Source organism: Chiloscyllium punctatum, chromosome 17, assembly GCF_047496795.1.
Source record: "Chiloscyllium punctatum isolate Juve2018m chromosome 17, sChiPun1.3, whole genome shotgun sequence".
In the NCBI taxonomy this organism is placed as follows: domain Eukaryota; kingdom Metazoa; phylum Chordata; class Chondrichthyes; order Orectolobiformes; family Hemiscylliidae; genus Chiloscyllium; species Chiloscyllium punctatum.
Window position 1 is genome coordinate 93,705,519 of NC_092755.1, and position 21,454 is coordinate 93,726,972.

Here is a 21,454-nt window from a genome sequence, read left to right on the forward strand (position 1 = left end):
GATGCACATCTTTAGTACAATCTCCCCATAAAGCATATAAGACAGCACTTTTCGCTGTACTTCAGTATATGTTGCAGTAATAAATAAATAAATAAAATTGTTATTACGTTATCCCTAACGTTCGGATCAATGTTTTTGTTGTTTTAGGAATCCCCTCAATGCTTCGTTACATTTTCAGTGTTCAAAACCAGAAAGAAATCTGCAGGTGTATTGCGCTTTGTGTCTTATGAAATGTCATTTAGCTGTGTGATCTACCTATGTCTGGCAGATTGTAATATAATAGCAATTTATCTTTGGGTCATTGGTTTGACAGAACCAGTTCAACCTGTTTTAGAGCATTAAGTAACTATGATAGCTTTTTTATCTTGAGCCACTTTGGCACATGACATCTGTGTGGTGAGTCGTGTCCTTTTTTACCAGACTGAAACGTGAGCCTTTCTTTCCAAAGAATTTGCCAGTTAATAGCATTTCTTTCTTGTGTTAATTCCTCCACTCTACTTCTTTTAAAACGTGAGGTTGTGCAAATAATCTCCTCTGATTTCCAGCTTTTTATTCTGGGCATAATTCTAGGAGACAGCTCCCCGTTGAACAAGTTTACTAGCTTCTGGCAAAGCTTTGAACTTATTTTTATCGATTATACTCTGCTCTTCACACTTCTCTGTTTCTTATCAAATATACTGCGTATTTACATTTTGACCTTTTATAAAGTTAACAAAAATTCTCTTGGCTTACAGCACAGAAGGGAATATTGAAATTCTGGGATGAATTTGGCTATCTGTCAGCCAGTTGGAATCAGCCGCCTTCTGATGAGACATTGTACAAGAGGCGACGTGCTATGGAAATCCCAACCACCATTCAATGTGGTATGTCTTGCCCATAATGCTTTCTATGCATAAAGTTTGTAAGTTTCAAAAACAGAATCATATAGGTTAGAGACAAGTCAGGGGAAAAAATAATTACCTCCTTGCTCACCGAGAAACTAACTTTAACATTAGGTGAAATTTTTTGCTGTTTTGTCATCTTTGATTTTATACATGGCAAAATTGCGCATGCATTTGTGTTTTGCTCTATCCATTTGCATGTGCCAGTTGCCTAACTTTCTTATGTCTTCTTTATTAAAGATGGTGCTGTGTGTGATTCCAAGACTCCTAAGTGACCTTGTTCACCTGTGAGAGTCTGGATAGTGAGTATCAGCAAGCTAATTGCCCATGCTTTTCTATTATTCTTGCCCAGTATTGGTGTGCTTTTAGTAGGGTTTCTTACTAGTATCCAAATACTAGATGACTTTGCCATTGCCATCTCCCCATTCTGGACTTCTGCTCTTCCTCTAATGAATGCAGGAAAATTGATCTGGATTAGCAGATAGTTGAATACAGATCAAGAATAGAAACTCAAAATTTCTTGATTTGAATGGCTCAATTCATATCACACATTGCATTATTCATTAAGCCATAAGGAAGTGACACATTATGCATTGAAAAGTAAAATTCATAACCAAGGGACATGGCTTTTTCTATTTTTAATGTCAATTAAAAGTGCAGATGAAGCTTTCAGAACTAGTAATGAATGTTTAGTTATAATTGCTAACATGTCTTCAGTTAAGAAGCAAACAGCTTAATGGTTTAGATCCCAGGGTGGTTGCACTGTTTACTTTGTTTCTATCAATTCAGACAGACCTGAATAGGGGCATTGAGTAAAAGAGCAAGGAGGTGAAGTTGAACTTGTGTAAGACACTTTGTAGACCTCAGCTGGAGTATTGCGTCTCATTTTGGATAGGAAAGATGTGAATGCATTGGAGAACGTGTAGAAGCCGTTTACAAGAATGGTTTCAGAGATGAGGAACTTCAGTTATGAGGATGGATGGAAGAAGTTAGGACTCTTCTCCTTGGAGAGAAAAAGACTAACAGGAGATGTGATGGAGATTTTCAAAATCATGAGTGGGCAGAATAGAGTAGATGTTTCCACTTGTAAAAGGAATAAGAATAAAAGAGCATAGATTTAAATTGATTTGCAAAAGAATCTGGTGAAATGAGGAAAATCTTTTTCACTCGATGAGTAATTAGGGTCTGAAGACACGGCCTGGAAGTATTGGAGGTAGGTTCAATTAAGACAGTGGTTATTTGGATTAAAAGTAATGTGGGGGCAAAAGCTGAAGATTGGCACGAGGTAATGTTCAATTAATGAGCTGGTGCAGGCATGAAGGGCTTCTTTCTAGGCAAAACGAATTCTGTGATGATATGGTCTCCCATTTATAATATCCAATTTCTAAGTGGTTGAAGTTTTGTCCCAACTATTAATCTTAAAAAAAAAATTTGTTGACCATCCAACCCTGAGTGATTTCAACTTGTATATTCTTGCCATACTTTGCAATTTCGTTTGAGGTAATGTTTTGATTAATTTGAGAGAATGAGAAGATGTATGAATTTAAACTGTTAAACTAGATTCTTCTGTTCACTTATGTATTTAGTGCAAGTCAAATCATAATTTCTAAACTGCATACTTCAAATCCACAGCACTGAGTTGTTTGAGATCATAAGAAAATTTGGATAATTTGCATTAGCTTTGTGAATTCAAGTCGTCGATATAAATTAGAAACCGTAATAGTCCCAATTCTGATCTCTGAAGCACTTTGAAATGTTTCACAAGTGTAATTATCAAACAAAATTTGATACCAAGCTATATGAAATAATGAGACAGGTTACCAAAAGCTTGGATAGAGCGCTAGATTTTAAGGGGCACCTTCAAAGGAGGTGAGAGGGAATTCCATAGTGTAAAGTCCAAACAACTGAAGGTATGGCTACCAAAGGAGCAGAGATGAGAACTGATGGGCAAACAGTTAGAATTAGAGGAATATAGAGATCTCGGAGGTTTGTATAGCTGGAAATAAGCCATTACGCAATCTTTGAGGTATTAAAATCAGAGGTGAAAACATTGAAGTCTAAGCTTGCTGGTCCAAGAGCCAATGTAAGTCAGTGATTTGTGATTAGATTGAGATCTGGCAGGATGGACTGGGATCAGATACTTTATAGTAAACCTGTGTCAGAGCAGTGAGAACACGTAAAAGAAGGAAATATGGAGAGCACAGGCCCAATGTTCCAATAAAGATAAAAGGTAGGGCCATCAAATCCATTAAACCCTGGATATTGGTATATACAGAATTGGATAAAAGAAAGTAGGGAGCCTTTTGGCAGATTCTGAAGGCTTAAAATCAGCAGAAACCCTGCAGCACAGAATGTTTAGAGTCATACAGCATAGAAATGAACCCTTTGGTCCAATTTGTCCACGCCAACTAGATTTTCCAGTCTAACCTAGATCCATTTGCCAGCATTTGGCCTATATCCCCCTCAACCCTTCTTATTCATATACCCATTCTGATGTTTTTTAAATGTTATAATTGTACCCACTTCCTCCAGCAGTTCATTCCATACACGCACTAGCCTCTGCGGGGGAAAGTTACCTCAGGTCCTTTTTGCACTTTGCTCTCTCACCTTAAACCAATGCCTTCAAGTTTTGGACTTCTTCACTTAGGGCAAAGACCTTAGCAATTCACCCTACCAATGCCCCTCATGAATTTTAAAAACTCTCTGTAGGATCACCCTCAGTCTCTGACACCCCACAGATAGAAGGCCTTGCCCATTCAGCTTCACCCTAAAATTTAAACCCTCCAGTCCTGGCAACCTCAATTTTTTTTTGTACCCCCTCAAGTTTAACAGCATCCTTCCTAAAGAAGGGCGACGAGAATTGTATGCAGTATTATAAAAGTGCTCACCAATGTGCTGTATAGCTGCAATGTGACAATTCTACTTATAACGTTCTGAAAGCAAGCATGTCAAATGTCACCTTGTCTTCCTGTGACTCCACTTTCAAGGAATATGCACCTGCACCCCTAGGTCCCTTTGTTCGACTACACTCCCGAGGGCTGTGGAGAAAGTGAGAACTGCAGATGCTGGAGATCAGAGTTGAAAAGTGTGGCACTGGAAAAGCGCAGAAGGTTGGCAGCATCCGAGGAGCAGGAGAATTGGCATTTCGGGCATAAGCTCTTCATCAGGAATATGGGGATGGGGTTGGGGAGAAAGGGGCTGGGAGATAAATGAGGAGGGTGGGGTGAGGTAGCTGGAAAGGTGATAGGTAGATGTAGGTGGGTGTTGATGGTGATAGGTCAGAGGGGAGGGTGGAACAGATAGATGGAAAGAGGATGGACAGGGAGGGCAGTTCAGTAGGGCGGTGTCATGTTAGAGAGTTGGATCTAGGATGAAGTGAGGGGAGGGGAGATGAGGATGCCGGTGAAGTCGATGTTGATGCTTTGTGGTTGGAGGGTCCCAAGGCAGAAGATGAGACGTTCTTTCTAATAGTCCTTGCGTGGCTTGGATTTGGCGGTGGAGGTGGCTATCCTTATTGCAATTGAAGGGCAGAAGAGGAGGAGATGCGCTGGGATGCATGGTGGATCATGTGAGAGGGGAAATTGTAGTCCTTCAAATGGGAGGCCACCTGGATATCCTGGGATTGCTCCTCCTGAGAGCAGATACGAGGAAGCGGAGGAATTGAGAGTAAGGGATAGCGTTTTTACAGGAGGGTTTGGGAGGAGGTGTAGTGCAGGTAGCTGTGGAAATCAGTAGGTTTGAAGTAAATGTCTGTGTTGAGTCAGTCACTGGAGATGCAAAGGTCCTGGAAGGGGAGGGAGGTGTTGGAGATGGTCCAGGTGATCTTGAGGTCAGGGTGGAAGGTATTCATCATGAAGTTGATTAACTGTTCAGCCTTCATATGGGAGCACAAGGTGACGCTGATACAATAATCAATATAGCGGATGAAAAGGTGGGGGGTGGTGCCAGTGTAACTGTGGAAAATTGACTGTTCTACATATCCAATGTAGAGGCAGACATAGCTGGGGCCCATGCAGGTGACCATGGCTACCTCTTTGGTCTGGAGGAAGTGAGAGGATTCGAAGGAGAAGTTGTTGAGGGTGAGGTCCAGTTCTACTAATTGAACGAATGTGTTGCTGGAGGGTTACTGATTGGCTTGGCGGGAGAGGAGGAAACAGAGGGCTTTGGAGGCTTTTGTCATGGTGGATGGGCATGTACAGGGACTGGATGTTCATGGTGAAGATGAGGCGTTGGGGCGGAGATGGACGGCATGGGTGGTGTCTCGAATGTATGTGGGGAGTTCCTGGACCAAGGGGGCATGTGTCAAGATTTGAGGAGATAAGCTTGGTGGGGAGATGATAGGTCAACCGGAGCAGTCAGGTTTGTAAATTTTGGATAACAGGTAGAACTGGGTGGTGTGGGGTTCTGGGACTCCCAAGGGCTGTACCATTAACTTTATAAGTCCCTACCCTGGTCTTCCTTACCAAAATGCAACATTTCGCATTCATCTAAACTAAATTTCATCTGTCACTCCTTGGCCTATTGGACCATCTGATCAAGGTCCCATTGTACTCTTGAGGTAATCTTCTTCACTGTTTCCTACACCACCTATTTTGGAGTCACCTGCAAAGTTACTAACCATATCTTTTTTAAAAAATATATATTTAAATCCAAATCCTATATTTAATCCAGATCGCTAATATAAGTGGTGAAAAGCAATGGGCCAGCACTGATCCTTGTGGCATATGGCTGGTCACAGACCTCCAGACCAAAAATCATCCTCTACCACCATCCTCTGTCTCTCACCTTCAAACCAATTTGGTATCCAACTGGCTAGCTTCCTCAGAGGAAATTAGGAGGGCAAAGAAAGCACGAAAGGATAATGGCAGGTAAAATAGAGGAAAACCTTAAATATTTTACAAGGCAAAAAGATAACTCTGGAAGGATTAGGGCCCACGAAATAGATTGAGTGGGTGTTTTTGAAAAATGTCTCACTGAGGGTAGTAGGAATCTGACCCACTGCTTAAGAATGGTACAAACAGAGGCCCTCTGAATATTGTAAGAAATATTTAGATGTGTGCTTGGGTTGCCAAGGCATGCAACATTGTAGACCAAGTGCTAGAAAATGGGGTTAGATTAGTTAAGTTGTTGTTTTTGACAGGTGTAGATGTGATGGGCCTTTTTCTGTGCTGTAGGTCTTTATGGCAAGCTGGTGCAAGATAGGACAGCCTGGAATAGCTAAATCTAGAAAGCTGTTCATTTTTGACTGTCGGTCAGTTTTTATGTACTGTTGATCCTGAATCCCCACAGCTTTGATATTAACGAACAATCCTTCACACCAAACTCGATTATTTATCTTTTGATACACAAGGATTTCCATAGTCCATTTGAGTTGTGAGTTCCTCTAATTTTTTAAAAACTCTTTCTTGGGAAAACCTTGTTGCTGGACAGGATGGCATTTATTGCCCATCCAGTAGCTCTTTGGAATAAATATAATCTTATTTCTGAGTCCAAACCTTTCAGCATGCAGAGTTTAAGTTTGCATAGGAATTAATTCTACATAAATTATCTTGTATTTTGGAGGAAATGTTGATCACATCCTTCATTGTGAAAACTTGGAAGAGGTGATCATACAGAAAATTAGTATATTGCTCCACAGTCATTGGACTCAAAATGTATAACTCTGCTTCTCTCTCCACAGGCAGGCTGAGTTTCTTCAGTACTTTGTTTTTATTTCCAATCTCCAGCATCCTTAATCTGTCCACCTGCTGTTGAAATGACAAAATGATTCTTAGTTAAGTTCTTACATCCATGACCATACACTACTGCCCCTGTTTCCTCACTACCCTTTTGGAACTTCTTATCCCAACGAAACCCTTCTTCTTCTTTTTCCCCTGTTGGTTTCGGTAAATTTCTTCTTCCTTCCTTCACTTCTAGCTTAATTTGTTCATGATTGTGCTATACTTTTGATTCTAGTAATTATTTGTCTTCCTCAAAAATTGTATTTAAAATTGTTTTGTACTTGACCAGTCCGTTTCCTTGAACATATTTGTCTATTTCTTTGTTGGCTTTTCTTTATAGTTAGGTCTGACCTGTGGAGTTTCTGAATCTCAGATCATGCTAGATTTTGGTTGCTTCGTAGAATCCCTGCAGTGTGGAAACAGACACTTCGGCCCAACAAGTCCATACTGACCCTCCAGACCCATTCCCCTACCCTATTACTCCAAATTTACTCCTGACTAGTGTATTTAACTTACACATCCCTGAACACCAATTTAGCTTGGCAAATCCACCTAACCAGCACATCTTTGGACTGTGGGAGGAAACCAGAGCACCCGGAGGAAACCCACGCAGGCAATGGGAGAACGTGCAAACTTGACACAGTCGCCCAAGGCTGGAATTGAACCTGGGTCCCTGGTGCTATGAGGTTGCAGTGGTAACCATTGAGCCACCGTGCCGCCAAAGAGCCACTGACTGTTCAGAGGGTCACTGTGGACTTATTGGGCCAAAGGGCCTGTTTCCACACTAAGTTATGGATCTTTAAGTTGAAAAAATTAATTTCAGGTTTTTCAGTTTTACAAACTGAAGGTGAAATTCATCATGTTATGATCACTCTTAGCTAGAAGATCCTTCACTGTGAGTTGCTCATTTGAAAAACTCATGTTGATAGTATGTCTAAAGGTCTTCTGTGCTGTTTTCTGAGATTTTATGAGGCTGTTAAGTAATTCTGTCTCATTACATATTACTATGACTGAAGCAGCCTGTTCCCCATTTGGTTCCGCAACATGTTTTAAGAAGCTGTTTGAAATATAATCTATGAAATCATTCCCTAAGTTTATGATACCAATCTGTATATGGTTAAAATTGCTTGTGTATATTGTAGTACTTTTCTTAGAAGCCATTATTTCTTAATTTATACTCTGTGCTACAGTGTAGCCACTGTTTGGGGGCCAACAAGTTACTTCCATGAGCAATGTTCTATGTCTTTTTTTTTCCCCAAAGTCTGTTTGCAGTAGCAGTTTCAAGAATTAGAAGCCATTTCATGGCATGCCAATTGACATGTGCAAAACTTTCCAGCGGCTTAGAGGAAAGATTGCCCACAATTGGCTTTGTCCTCTTGATAATTCTTGTCTTCACCCAAACTTCTTGAATGTTGTTAAAAATCACACAACACCAAGTTATAGTCCAACAGGTTTATTTGGAAGCACTAGGTTTCGAAGCACTGCTCCTTCATCAGGTGGCTGAGGAGAATTTATTTAACGTCTTGATCTTTCAATATAATTTCTCACCAGTGTGCTGAAATCTTCTTTTTTACTAACTGTCCCACTTCCTTCTACCTTTGTTTTCAAAGTTCAATTCTTAATTTTGGTCACTTTGCAACGGTGTCACTGTAATAGCTATCATACCCAACGTTTCTAATTAGTACCTGACTAGAGTGGATAGATGCTCGATGACCACTGTGAATACAACAGACCACACGGCCTATCTCCATATTGTAAAGGTTGTAGAATGACTCTTCGAAAAACATAACCTGTTTAGAATGGCATGGGTTTGTGAAAGGAAAAGAAAATTATCATTGGGTTGTTAAGAGTTTTTTTGAGAAAGTAATAAATAACAAGGATAAAAGATATCCTATTAATGTGATGTTCTTAGATTTTCAAAAAGTCTTTAATAAGGAGCTACATAAAGATTACTACATAAGAGGTCTTGGTGCAAGGAGTAACATTATTGATATAGGGTTGGTTGTTTATAACCAATGGCGTACCACAGCCTTAACTATTTACAGTTTATTTAAATGATGTGCAAGAAAAGACCAAAACAAAATAGCTAAATTGGCTGATGAGATAAAGATATATGGGAAAGTAAATTGTGAGGGGTACTTGATTCTGTAAAGTGATGCAGATAAGTTAAATAAATGGGCACAAAATTGGCAGTTAGATATAATGTAGAAAAATGTGAACTTGTTCACTTTGGTGCAGAGATTGGAGTGTCGTATATGAATCTCAAAGGTTAATGTGCAGGTGCACCAAGTGATTAGGAATTCAAATGAAGTATTATCGCCACAGCCTACAGCTCAAATTTCTTATGCTGCTTTATCTGGTGTGAGGCAATTGGAATATTTGCCACTCTTTTTACTCTTCTAGGTGAGAAGACGAATGCATCAGTTTTAGGTCCTCAATTACATAGCCAACTCTAATTCTTAAATTCTGTTAGGGGAAATATTTTCTTCTGTAACTTTTTAAAAAAGAATCTTACAAAATCAGTTTTTTTTTAATTTTGGCTGACCAACCATTTAGATATCTCGTCCCTTTTGTATGCTTTGGTACACTGAAGAAGAAATAAAATCCATGTATTCCAGAATTGTTGATGTTCAAGGTCTAAACTTTGAAATGATGAATTGTGACTGAGATCAGATTGCCTAATTGCTAGGGGCCTAGGAAGCATCGATGATCAGATTAAATGGGAGGGATACTAGGGAAGGTTTAAAAGAAATGGTGGGTGATTTGAAAAATTTCCATATTAATAACAGTGGCAAGCAGAATAACATGATCAACATGAAAACACTGAATTTAACTATTTCCTTCTAAGAATGAACCATTTATTGGAACTAATGTTTTTTGTATTTGGTTTCTAGATCAATGTTTAAAATGGAGGACTCTTCCCTACAGAGTGGATGATGTTGGTAAGGAATATCCAGACAGTTGGACGTGCTCCATGAGTCCGGACCATGTACAGAATCGGTATGTATGACAAGTTCAAAACACACCGAGATAAAATTTTGCTTTATATATGATCCTGATATGCCTAACATTGTTAGGGTACTGCTGGGAACCTCTCTCCCAACAGATTGGGTAGGTGGCATAATATTCCATGGGTCCATGGGAGGTAAAATTCAATTCAGAGAGCAGGATAACCGCACAATGTAATTGGTCTCATTTTGTTGAGAACATACGGAAATACAATCCATCTGAAAAAGAAATGAGGCCAAAATATGTTTGAAATGGCATTGGGTGCACAAGAAAATTGTTCACTTTCGGTGTAACTCTTTAAAGTACGTTTCCTGTTCATTAACACACGTTGCATTGTTTTTCTTCAGGTGTGATGCTCCAGAACAGAAACAAAATGTTCCAATAGGGACACTTCGAAAAGAGGTGAAATCGCATGAGGAGAAAATACAGGCACAACAAAAGAAGTTGGAAGCACTGAAGGTATTCTTGGTGCATGAAAGTGAATTTGATGTGAAAAGAACAATTATATTTATTCCCATTTTGATTTTCACATAATTTAAATGTTGAAGTATATGAGCTGAAACCTACAAACTGAATCTTGAATATGAAAGATCCCAGGGCCCCTTTCTGAAGAGGCAAAGATGTTGCCATGTCATGTCTGAAGCTTTTATCCCTCAATTACACTGCAAAACGATCTCTCTCACCACATTGCTGTTTATGAAGCCTTGATGAACTAAAGTGGATACTATATTTTCTACATTACACAGTTGCTATGCTTCATTGCCTTTAAAACTGTTTGAGGCATTAAGTTCAGAAGATGTTATATATAAAAATGAATCTTTTCATTTTGATGTGAACACTGGCATTTATTTAATAGCATTAAATTCCTTCATCTAGATAAGCAGATGAAGGTTTTTAAAAAGTCTATTTCAATCAAAGAAAAATTACTTGCCCTTAGATTAGTTTTTAGTTTTTTTTAACAATCATTTTGGAAATGTTACTTTCTTATTTGCATCCCATTCTGCCTCCAAACTCTAAACTGACTTTGTGTCCTGCAGTTTGAGCCAGGTTGCTCACTTTTCAGTTTGTCATCTGAAGGTCAGCTAAATTAACCCAGGGCATTTATCGAACAGTTTCTTAAAAAAAGAATAAATGGTAAGAATGCCACAATGAAGGTTTTACAGTAATTGTGCTGCTGTTTATTTGTAAGTTGTTCTAATTGTCAAGTTAAACCACCTCTAAATAGCAACTGCTATTCATAGTTGTGATGCTAAATTAAACCAAACACTTAAGGGACAGTCTTTATCTCACGCTTCATGAAAGCTGAGTAACCTACTAAAGGTATAGTGGATTCAGAAAAGTCTCCACTTTTTCCAACCCTTAACAATTTAATTAAGATTGATTTAATGCTTTTTCAAAGTGACTCAGACCAAACATTTTTAAATAACTAGTAATTAAGACAATTATTGCCAATCAAACACATTTGCCAATTTATAATTTGAATTGAACGGTTTTGCTCTATTACTTGAGTATTAGAATGATAGAATCTGCAGAGTGTGGAAACGCACCATTTGGCTCATCAAGTCCACACGACCCTCTGAAGAGCATCCCATCCAGACTCACCACTTTTCTTCGTTCCCTGTAACCCTGCATTTCCCATGGCTAATACATGTAGCCGGCACATCCCTGGACACTATAGTGAATTTAACATTGCCAATCCACCTAACCTGCATATCTTTGGATTGTAGAAGGAAACCAGAGTACCTCGAAGAAACCCATGCAGACATGGGGAGAATGTGCAAACTCCGCACAAACAGTTGCCCAAGGGTGGAATTGAACCCGGGTGCCTGGTGCTGAGAGGCAGCAGTGCGAACCATTGACTCACCATGCTATCCCTTGCACAAGGTGAAACAGGATTTGCACCAAAATGCTTTGTGTGGGAAGTTGGTATTTATCACGAAAAACTAATGGGAACAAATACCATGCTAAATCGAAGACAAAAATACTTCTCGTTTTCTCAGTGTAAGATATCTGCAGAGAACTTAAATGTTTCTACAATAACTTTCAAGAAAAAATTACAGGAAATTAAAATGTATTCCTGTTCAGTTTCTCTTTTATTTTGACCATGTCAGTTAAAGTGGGTCTTTTTGGCTATTTAATTTTGGAGAAGGATTTTTATTTTTAATTTTATTTATTTCCAGAAAAATATGCCTATCCGTTCACAGGCAGATTTAAAAAAATTGCCACTGGAAGTCAGCAGCAAACCCTTGCTGGAGGTGAGTAATGCCAGTTTCATACAAGGGCCGTGGATTCTAAAGAGTGGAAGAGTTGGGGGTTATATGTTATTTAAATTTTAATGGTAACTCAGTACAATGTGGGGATATCTCATGGGTACAGTATGTGAATTAGATGTGAAACTGCAACTGTTGTTCAAACCTTGTACACCAGGAATATTAATTTTACCATATTTTGTATTTAAGCAATGGGAACGCCCTTTGGTCCAGTCAATCCACTCCAACCAGACATCCCAATCTGACCCTAGTCCTATTTGCCAGCAATTAACCCATATCCCTCTAAACCCTTCCTATTCATACGCACATCCAAATGCCTTTTAAATGTTGTAATTGTACTCCTCTCCACCACTTCCTTTGGCATACACGCACCACCTTCTGCATGACAAAGTTGCTCTTATGTGCCTTTTGCTCCTGACACATAGTCCAAATATGTGGTCTCTGAATTCTGACTTACTAATTTCTCCTTAACCAATTTTAGCAGTCCTATCACTTATTGCCCAAAAACTGACTCAAATGACTGAATTTAGAGCAATGGACAAAGAGAACAAAGAAAATTTACAGCCCAGGAACAGGTCCTTCGGCCCTCCAAGACAGCCAATCCAAATCAACTGTCTAAACCTGTCGCCCAGTTCCTAAGCATTTGCATCCCTTTGCTCCCCACCTACTCGTGCATCTGTCCAGACACATCTTAAATAAATCTACCGTGCCTGCCTCTACCACCTCTGCTGGTAATGCGTTCCGAACGCCCACCACCCTCTGTGTGAAGTAGTTGCCACGTGTATCCCCCTTAAACTTTTCCACCTCTCACCTTGAAAGAGTGACCTCTCGTTATTGAATCCTTCACCCTGGGAAAAAGATTGTCTTTATCCACCCTGTGGTATAGACCCTTCATGATTTTGTAAACCTCAATCAGGTCCCCCCTCAATCTCCTTTTTTCTAATGAAAATAAAACTAACCTACTCAATGTCTCTCTTCATAGCTAGCAGCTTCCATACCAGGCAACCACCTCGTAAACCTTCTCTGCACCCTTTCCAAAGTGTCCACGTCCTTTTGGTAATTTGGCGCCCAGAACTGTACACAGTATTCTTAAATGCGGCCAAACCAATGTCTTGTAAAATTTTAACATGACTTGCCAGCTCTTCTACTCAATACCCTATCCAATGAAGGCAAGCATACTATATACCTTCTTGACCATTTTATCCACCGGGGCAGCAAACTTCAAGGTATAATGGACCTGCATTCCCAGATCTCTCTGCCCGTCAATTTTTCCCAAGACTCTTCCGTTCATTGTATAATTCTCTCTAGAATTAGTCTTGCCTAAATGCATCACCTCACATTTGTCTGGATTGAAAACCATCTGCCACTTTTCTGCCCAACTCTCCAGTCTGTCTATATCCTTCTATATTCTCTGACAGTCCCTTATGCTTTCTGCTACTCCACCTACTTTAATCAATTAATTTGGTGCATTTCTGAAAAAGGACAAATGGAATTCCTTTATTCCAATCATTTGGATAGTCTTGACTACAATCCCTCAACATGTTATTTAATGTCTGATGCTAACTTTTCAGCGCTCCCTGTGATTCTGTATGGTTTGCAGTAGATTTGAATTGTTTTATTCTTAAGCTGTCCATAACTTCCTTGAATAATTTTGATGTGAAGTTTGACCCTTGATCTAATTTGTGTTTTCTGTGGGTCGTTGATAGCTAGTGAAAAATTTGAGTAGCTCCTCCACAATCCTTTTAGCTGTAATATTATGTAATGGAACGGCCTCTGGAAATCTAGTGGACACATGCATTATTGTTAACCAATGCTGATTCCCACTTTTTGTTTGACATAAGGGTTCGATGCACTCAACAGTGTATTCCTGTTAGGGTGAAAGGAAAGGCTGGTAGGCATAGGGAATGCTGGATGACGAAAGAAACTGAGGGTTTGGTTAAGAAAAAGAAGGAAGCATATGTCAGGTATAGACAGAAGAGATTGAATGAATCCTTAGAGTATGAAGGCAGTAGGAATATACTTAAGAGGGAAATCAGGAGGGCAAAAGGGGGACATGAGATAGCTTTGGCAAATAGAGTTAAGGAGAATCCAAGGGTTTTTACAAATACATTAAGGACAAAAGGGTAACTAGGGAGAGATTAGGGCCCCTTAAGGATCAGCAAGGCGGCCTTTGTGTGGAGCCACAAGAGATGGGGGAGATACTAAATGAGTATTTTGCATCAGTCTTTACTGCGGAGAAGCACATGGAAGATATAGAATGTAGGGAAATAGATGGTGACATCTTGAAGAATGTCCATACTTACAGAGGAGGAAGTGCGAGATGTCTTGAAACACATAAGTGAATAGTTCCCCAGGACCTGATCAGGTGTACCCTAGTACTCTGTGGGAAGCTAGGGAAGTGATTGCTGGGTCCCTTGCTGAGATACTGTATCATCGATAGTCAAAGGTGAGGTGCCATAAGATTGGATGTTGGCTAATGTGCCACTGTTTAAGAAGGGTGGCAAGGACAAGCCAGAGAACTATGGAGCCTGACCTCAGTGGTGGGCAAGTTGTTGGAGGGAATCCTGAGGAACAGGACGTACAAATATTTGGAAAGGCAAGGACTGATTAGGAATAGTCAACATGGCTTTATGCATGGAAAATCATGTCTCGCTAACTTGTCTCAGTAACAGATGATTAATGAAGGCAGAACAGTGGACGTGATCTATATGGACAAGGTTCCTCATGGGAGATTGGTTAGCAAGGTTAGATCTTGTGGAATACAAAGAGAACTAACCATTTGGACACAACTAGCTCAAAGGTAGAAGACAGAGGGTGGTGGTAGAAGGTTGTTTTTCAAAGTTGGAGGCCTGTGACCAGTGGAGTGCCACAAGGATCAATGCTGGGTCCTCTACTTTTCATCATTTATATAAATGATTTGGATAGGAGCATGAAAGGTATAGTTAGCAAGTTTGCAAACGACACAAAAATTGGAGGTGTAGTGGACAGTGAAGATGATTACCTCCGATTACAACGGGATCTTGATCAGATGGGCCAACGGTCTGAGAAGTGACAGATGGAGTTTAATTTAGATAAATACGAGGTGTTGCCTTTTGGTAAAGGAAATATTGGCAGGATTTGTACACTTAATGGTAAGGTCCTAGGGAGTGTTGCTGAACAAAGAGACCTTGGAGTGCAGGTTCATAGCTCGTTGAAAGTGGAGTCACCGGTAGATAGAATAGTGAAGGTGGTGTTTGGTATGCTTTCCTTTATTGGTCAGAGTATTGAGTACAGGAGTTGGGAGGTCACGTTGCAGCTGTACAGGACATTGGTTAAGCCACTGTTGGAATATTGCGTGCAATTCTGGTCTTCCTATCGGAAAGATGTTGTGAAACAGAAAAATTTACTAGGATGTTGCCAGGGTTAGAGGATTTGAGCTATAGGGCGAGGTTGAATGGCTGGGGCTATTTTCCCTGGAGCGTTAGAGGCTGAGGGGTGACCTTATAGAGGTTTATAAAGTCATGAGGGACATGGATAGGATAAATAGATAGTCTCTTCCCTGGGATGGGGGAGTCGAGAGCATGCGGGCAGATTTAGGGTGAGAGGGGAAAGATATACAAGAGACCTAAGAGGCAACCTTTTCATGCAGAGGGGTGGTAATTGTATGGAATGAGCTGCCAGAGGAAGTGGTGGAGGCTAGTACAATTGCAACATTTAAAAGGCATCTGGATGGGTATATGAATAGGAAGGGTTTGGAGGGACATGGGCGGGGTGCCGGCAGGTGGGACTAGATTATGTTGGGATATCAGGTCGGCAATTAAGACTCTTGTAAAAGGTTCCTCAAATGCAGGAGTAGACCTTCAAGGTGCAGTTTTATTACTGCTTGGAGTCATAGAGATGTACAGCATGGAAACGGACCTTTCGATCCAACTCATCCATGCCGACCAGATATCCCAACCCAATCCAGTCCCATTTGCCTGCACTTGGCCCATATCTCCACCCCCCCACCCCCACCCCCAAAACCCTTCCTATTCATAACTTCAGCCCATTTCTTATCGTACTGAATGTACAATAGTATTTTAATGTGGTAGCGCTTCAGGATACATCGAGATTCTTCCGTGTATGCCTTTTGTTACAATTGCTTTAAATTTTCATCTTTCTGCTGTAATTCATTAATTTCTTTGAACTAAAGATGTCTGCTTTGTCATCTATTTGCTCCTGGTTTGTCTCAACCATTTGATCAGCAGCGTATTTGCTAATTCCATGTCAACTTTCTTATCTGTACTGTTTGATCTCTCTTGTTTTAAGTGATGACTTTGTGACCCTCATTACCACAATCAGGAACAGTTCCAGGAAATGCGTCCAGCACTAGTTCAGTTGCCCAAGTTTCCACTGGGTTTTCAACCACAGTAAATGGCACTCCTACCTGTTAGCCAGCTATATTGTTAGCAAGGACAAATTGTATTCCTGGACCTGAGAGTTTGTCCAGTATTCCTACCCTGACTTCTCCACTTTTCACTGGACTGATTAACCTCATTTTACATAATTGAGCGCTTGTCGCACCATGAATTCCTGTTACTAGCACTTTTTCTGGCAGAGTCCTTCAGAGATATATATCTCCTCATCTTTCAGTATCAAAGATTGAGAGGATCCTGTATTTCTTAATATTGTAACCTCTACCTGCTGCTGCTAGCTAATGCAAGTAAACTTTACCTTCGCAGGTATATGATTTAGGAAAGTTGGGCACTTCCTCCTTAACCAACTTCCTAACAGATTGTATATTCTGGTGCAGATTTTTAGCCTCCACTGTGCTTTCTGTTACCACTCGAACAAAATTCACTGGTTTATCCTGTTTTCCTGCATCTGGCTTCCAGTGCTTTTCCTAACTCAGCAACACTGATTTCACGTGGCCTACTTTATTGCAGTGAAAACACTGGAGCTTTTCAACTTTTCTTTCTCCTTCTAGAGTTTACATTTTAACCTGTTATAAGTTATCTTTATGATCTTCACTGAGATCTGCCTGAACCTTTTTAATGTGAGGATTTCTCTTTTCACCCTCACTGATTGAAACTGATGTTGGAAGCTAAACTTTGATTTATGGACCAACTCATAATCATCCATTTCAGCTGCTAATCTTGTTGTATTAACTCTCTGCTCTTCCACATAAGTTCTCACTACCTCAGGAAGTCAATTTTTTAACTCCTCCAAAATAATTGTCTCTCTACGAGCGCCATAGGTTTGTTCTGTTTTTAGTGCCTTTATCCACTTTTCAAAATTACTTTGTTTGATCCTTTCAACCTCCATGTAGGTTTGACCAGGGTCCCTCCTCAGATTCCTGAAATGCTGTCTGTAGGCTTTTGGCACAAGCTCAAAGGCACTTAAGATGGCTTTCTTCACCATCTCATATGCCCCAGACACCTTCTGTGGTGAAACGAACACCTCACTATCTCTCCGTCCAAGTTTTGTTTGAGCTAACGAAAGCCACTTCATTTGTTTAGCCACCATCACAAATTAGATGAAAAAGGATCCTACGTCCTTCTCTTCAAATTTAGGCAATGCTTAAATATATTTAACCAAATTTTCACCGGGCCTTTGAACACGATGGGTTTGTTCATCCTCACTCTCTCCCTTACTCAGCTTTTACCTTCAGTCACTTTCTCCAGCCCTTAAAAGCTGACTTTCCTGTCCAAGTACCAATTTCTGCAGTTCACACTTCCCTCTCTTTCTTCCTTTCCTCCCTCTCCTCTTCTCTTTTTTTTGTTCTGCTAAAGTGATTTGTTCTTTTTCTCTTAGCTTTGCTTTTAATCGTAATTCAAACAGTTTCATTTCTTTTATGTTTTCCTTGTCTTTTGCTTCTAACTCAAGCTGATTAATTTTCAATTGAATTTTAGCCATCTCCCCACATTCTGGCATTTCCAGCAAATTTAAATGCTGATCTATTGCTGTAAGTATCTTTCTGTTCCTCATGAAAAGGAGGCAGCTCCAACTGCAGCTTGACTGCCAATTCCAGCAGCTTTTCCTTGTTCACCTTTGGTAAAGCCCCCAAAGTCATTTCTTCCATCCCCAGAAAACTCTTAGTGACTGAAAGAGCCATTGCTGTCCCACACACTGTTTAAACCAACCAAAAGAAACACCTGGAACAAAAGACACAAACACCTACCACTCACTGCCTAATCCCAAATTGGAACTAAAGAACAAATCTTGCAAAGAGCCTCCAATTTGTTATAGACCAGGCCCAACCCCCTCAAAACATTTTAAAAAGGTAGCCCAGAACCTAACTTTTCTTGTTGTTTTAAGCAGATGTAAAGTGGATATTCCAGAAGTAATGCAGCTGTCCCAGCCACTCAGTTTTAAACAAAACAGTATTTATTTACACATGAACAAAAGAAAACTGAATTTAGATTAACATGCCTATTTAAAAACCCAATCGACTCTATCGCAACTTAATGATGCTGTTCCAAATACTTCCAACGTCCCCATAAGCGCCCCCTTGGCACAAAAGGTAAAATCAAACACCGGCCCTTATAAGGGAGATGTCAGAGGAGAGGGGATCAACATGGAACTGTTTCTTTGACCAGCAGCCTCAAAAAGCTGACTGCTTGGTAAAACCAAACCAGAGAAAAGCCAAGCTTGGAGAACTGGCCACTCTCCATTTGTTTTTAAAACTTGAAAGCCTTTTCCCTTGGGCAGTATCTATTGGCTGCAATCAAATTGGCCCTAAAACCCATACAAACCTGACACGTCGGAATCTATGCGGTTACGACTCCTCTGAGAAATAAACAAGAACAACTTAACATTATTAAAGGAGCAGCATCGCCACAGCTATTAATATGTCAAAAAGTCTTGTTTGCGAAGTGTTGACTCCTCCTCTTCTCAGACATGGCTTTCAAGTGCTTTCAATTCCTGTATGTGTTTGACTTTGTCCCTATACAGTTTATTCCAGGCAGCGTTATTGTTGCTTCTTTCCATCTGTGAACAGTTATTAAAGTTCTGAAGTTGATCATAGCACATAATCACTAGTTTTATCATATGTCTTTGTTTTTGATTACATATTGTCTTTGATAAGCCTCTGTTAACCACATGTGGTTCATCCTTCTTGAGTGCTTTCAAATAGTGGCCACTAGAATAGTTTTCTTTTAACAGCTTACTCCAAACCTTTTGTATTTTCTTTCCTCGCAACTCCTTAAAACAGGATTAATTGATTTGTGTTTAGGATAGACATTTCAGCTTCTGATTTCACATCTGGTTCTGAGTTCTACAGCTGAATGATTGATCGTGCTAGAATCAAAATTGAATGTTCAAGACGATTTACCAATTGGATGATGCCAAAAGCAGCATCTCTTTAGCTCTGTGGTGCTAATAGGAGGAATGCATTCTTGTTTACTTGTCTCCAATATAGCCCTTTATCAGTACAATTATGATAGAGTTAAATGGAATAATTCTTCAAGACAAACATCCTAACTTTTGTGAGGATTTCTCAGATTAGCTATTGTGGGGCCTTTCTAAGGTTGATTGCTAATCGACTGTCTGCAGCAGAATACACCATTTGTGGTGTGAGCTCCATCATTAGGAGCTAGACTTCAAAATCTAAGCAAATTTCACATGGGGTCTTTGTAGTTTCTTGAGAAGTAGACCTCAATCTTATAGTTCAGTGGAAATAAATGAGCACAGATCAGCACATCTGCAGTTAATTCTTCAATGCCAGTAAAATGGGAGATGTGAGAACTATTTTTCTCACCTCGTTTCATGTGTGATATATGCTTTTGAAGCTTGAAGGGAAGAAATGTGGACAGTTTTGAGAGCAAAAGTAATTTGAAGACTTTGAAATTACTGTGATGACCACCAGGTAAAACTTTGTATTTCTATTTTAATAACTTAGTGTTTTACTTTGTAGGGACAGTCATCTGCAAGTAGTCAGCGACCACGATCACCACCTCTAGCTGATATAATCAAAAATGCTCCAAGTCACCCACCTCCAACAAAGTCCCAGACTTTACTGCGAAAGGGATCTGCAGCCAGATCTGTGGGCAAAGTCGTGACCCCACACACCAGCTTTAATAGTAAGAAAGCAGCAATCAACACAGGGCGACCCCAGCAGCGGCCAACAATCTCTGCAAAACAAAAACCTTCCAAAGTTGGATCTCAGCCTTCTACTTCCACCAGGAATTCTCCTTCTATCTCTGCAAGCGTGAAGAGTCAACAATCGAAAGGAGCAAAAACCTTGGGACTCAGGAAAGACACTCTGAGTAGGGGAACACAGGTATTTAAAATAATTTTAAATGAATCTTTAAAGGAACCACTGAGAAATGGGCGGTTGAACTGAATTTTGAGTTAAGATTATAAGTGGAAAGCAGAATGTATGCCCTTAATTATTCAAACAAGATGTCTTAAACTGAACGTCGGATCGACATCTGTTGCAGTATTTGTTTCACCAGTCAATTGCCGATCTTTGCTTTGTGCCAGTCTGGTTGTATTTAATATTTGAGACTAGTTTTCCTGAATTCTGCTGACACCATCTTTTTGTTTGTCTTGCATTTTATATTAATTTGACAAGATATTTCAGGCCGGATTCTCTTATAATGGTTAGCTGCTTTCCTATGTTACTTTCCAGCTATTGCAGGGAGTTTTCTGTAGTAAAGTGGTCTTAACTTTTCGAGTCATTGAGAATTTTGCTGGCTGCATGTTGGACACTTGCAGATTCAAAACTGCTTGTAATTCTCCTACAGCTCAGCAGGAAACAAAAAAAAGTTGATTAACAGCATTTTTATGCCTTAGTGTGTGAAGATGGCCATCAAAACTTCACACAAGTGTGCTAAAGCAGGAACTCCAATTCGTCATTTGCAGAAAATTGTGCATAGATTATTACATACCAATGCTGGACCAGATGCTTTTTTTCCCTAAGGTACCAAGTAGAAGCTAGGTGTTTCCTGCAGCAATGAGAATGGACAGCCCAACAAAGTGATTTAGCCTCCACTTTTAGCGGATTTAGCAGGAGTTGGCATCTGAGGCTTTGCAGAGGCTATTGTTCCCTTTCAGCTAGGTTGCAGTGCTGATTAGACTTCCAAAATGGGAAGCAAAGCAACCTACCAGGGAAATGTTGCAGTCTCTCAATTGATATATGCTTCCCAACAAACTCAAAATAATTACAAAACAGTGTTCCAAAAGTCTGGAAATTGTTGGGAGCTTTTTTATGTCGATACTTCCTAATTCTAGAAGCCTTGTTTTATGTTTTTAAAAATTACTTCTCCTTTACATAGTCTGCAGGGACACGAAAGAGGAATACAGCAATAGAAAGCAGTGAGGAAGAGGAAATGGAAGACGAGGAGGAAGAGGAGCAGGAAGAAAGGAAAGTGAAGATATCTGCAAAGGTTTCAGACTCGAAGCGTCTTAAAAAGGACATAGCTGATGTTGTGGAGGTAGTTCAGCAAACTGTTTTACGTGTATCCCCTCAGTAAATCTACCCTCATTGTTTATCCACTCCTCTTCCTCTCTGTGGCTTCTTTAATACTTTCAATTACCTTTGAAGAAAACTGTCCCCTATTCATTATTTATTTATCTTTGCTTCCTGTAGATGCTGACTTTTGCTCGGCTATGT

At 40.0% G+C, this 21,454-nt stretch overlaps 1 protein-coding gene across 1 annotated transcript in view; it reads left to right on the forward strand.

Annotated features, from left to right (window-relative positions):
* The window catches only part of morc2 (MORC family CW-type zinc finger 2), a 91,796-nt gene that overhangs the window by 60,763 nt on the left and 9,579 nt on the right, over nucleotides 1-21,454 (forward strand). Inside the window, exons 15-20 of the mRNA XM_072587959.1 lie at nucleotides 735-863; nucleotides 9,496-9,601; nucleotides 9,958-10,069; nucleotides 11,791-11,865; nucleotides 19,754-20,119; nucleotides 21,117-21,275. Coding sequence (XP_072444060.1) covers nucleotides 735-863; nucleotides 9,496-9,601; nucleotides 9,958-10,069; nucleotides 11,791-11,865; nucleotides 19,754-20,119; nucleotides 21,117-21,275 — 947 coding nt within the window. The remainder of the gene's footprint in view (nucleotides 1-734; nucleotides 864-9,495; nucleotides 9,602-9,957; nucleotides 10,070-11,790; nucleotides 11,866-19,753; nucleotides 20,120-21,116; nucleotides 21,276-21,454) is intronic.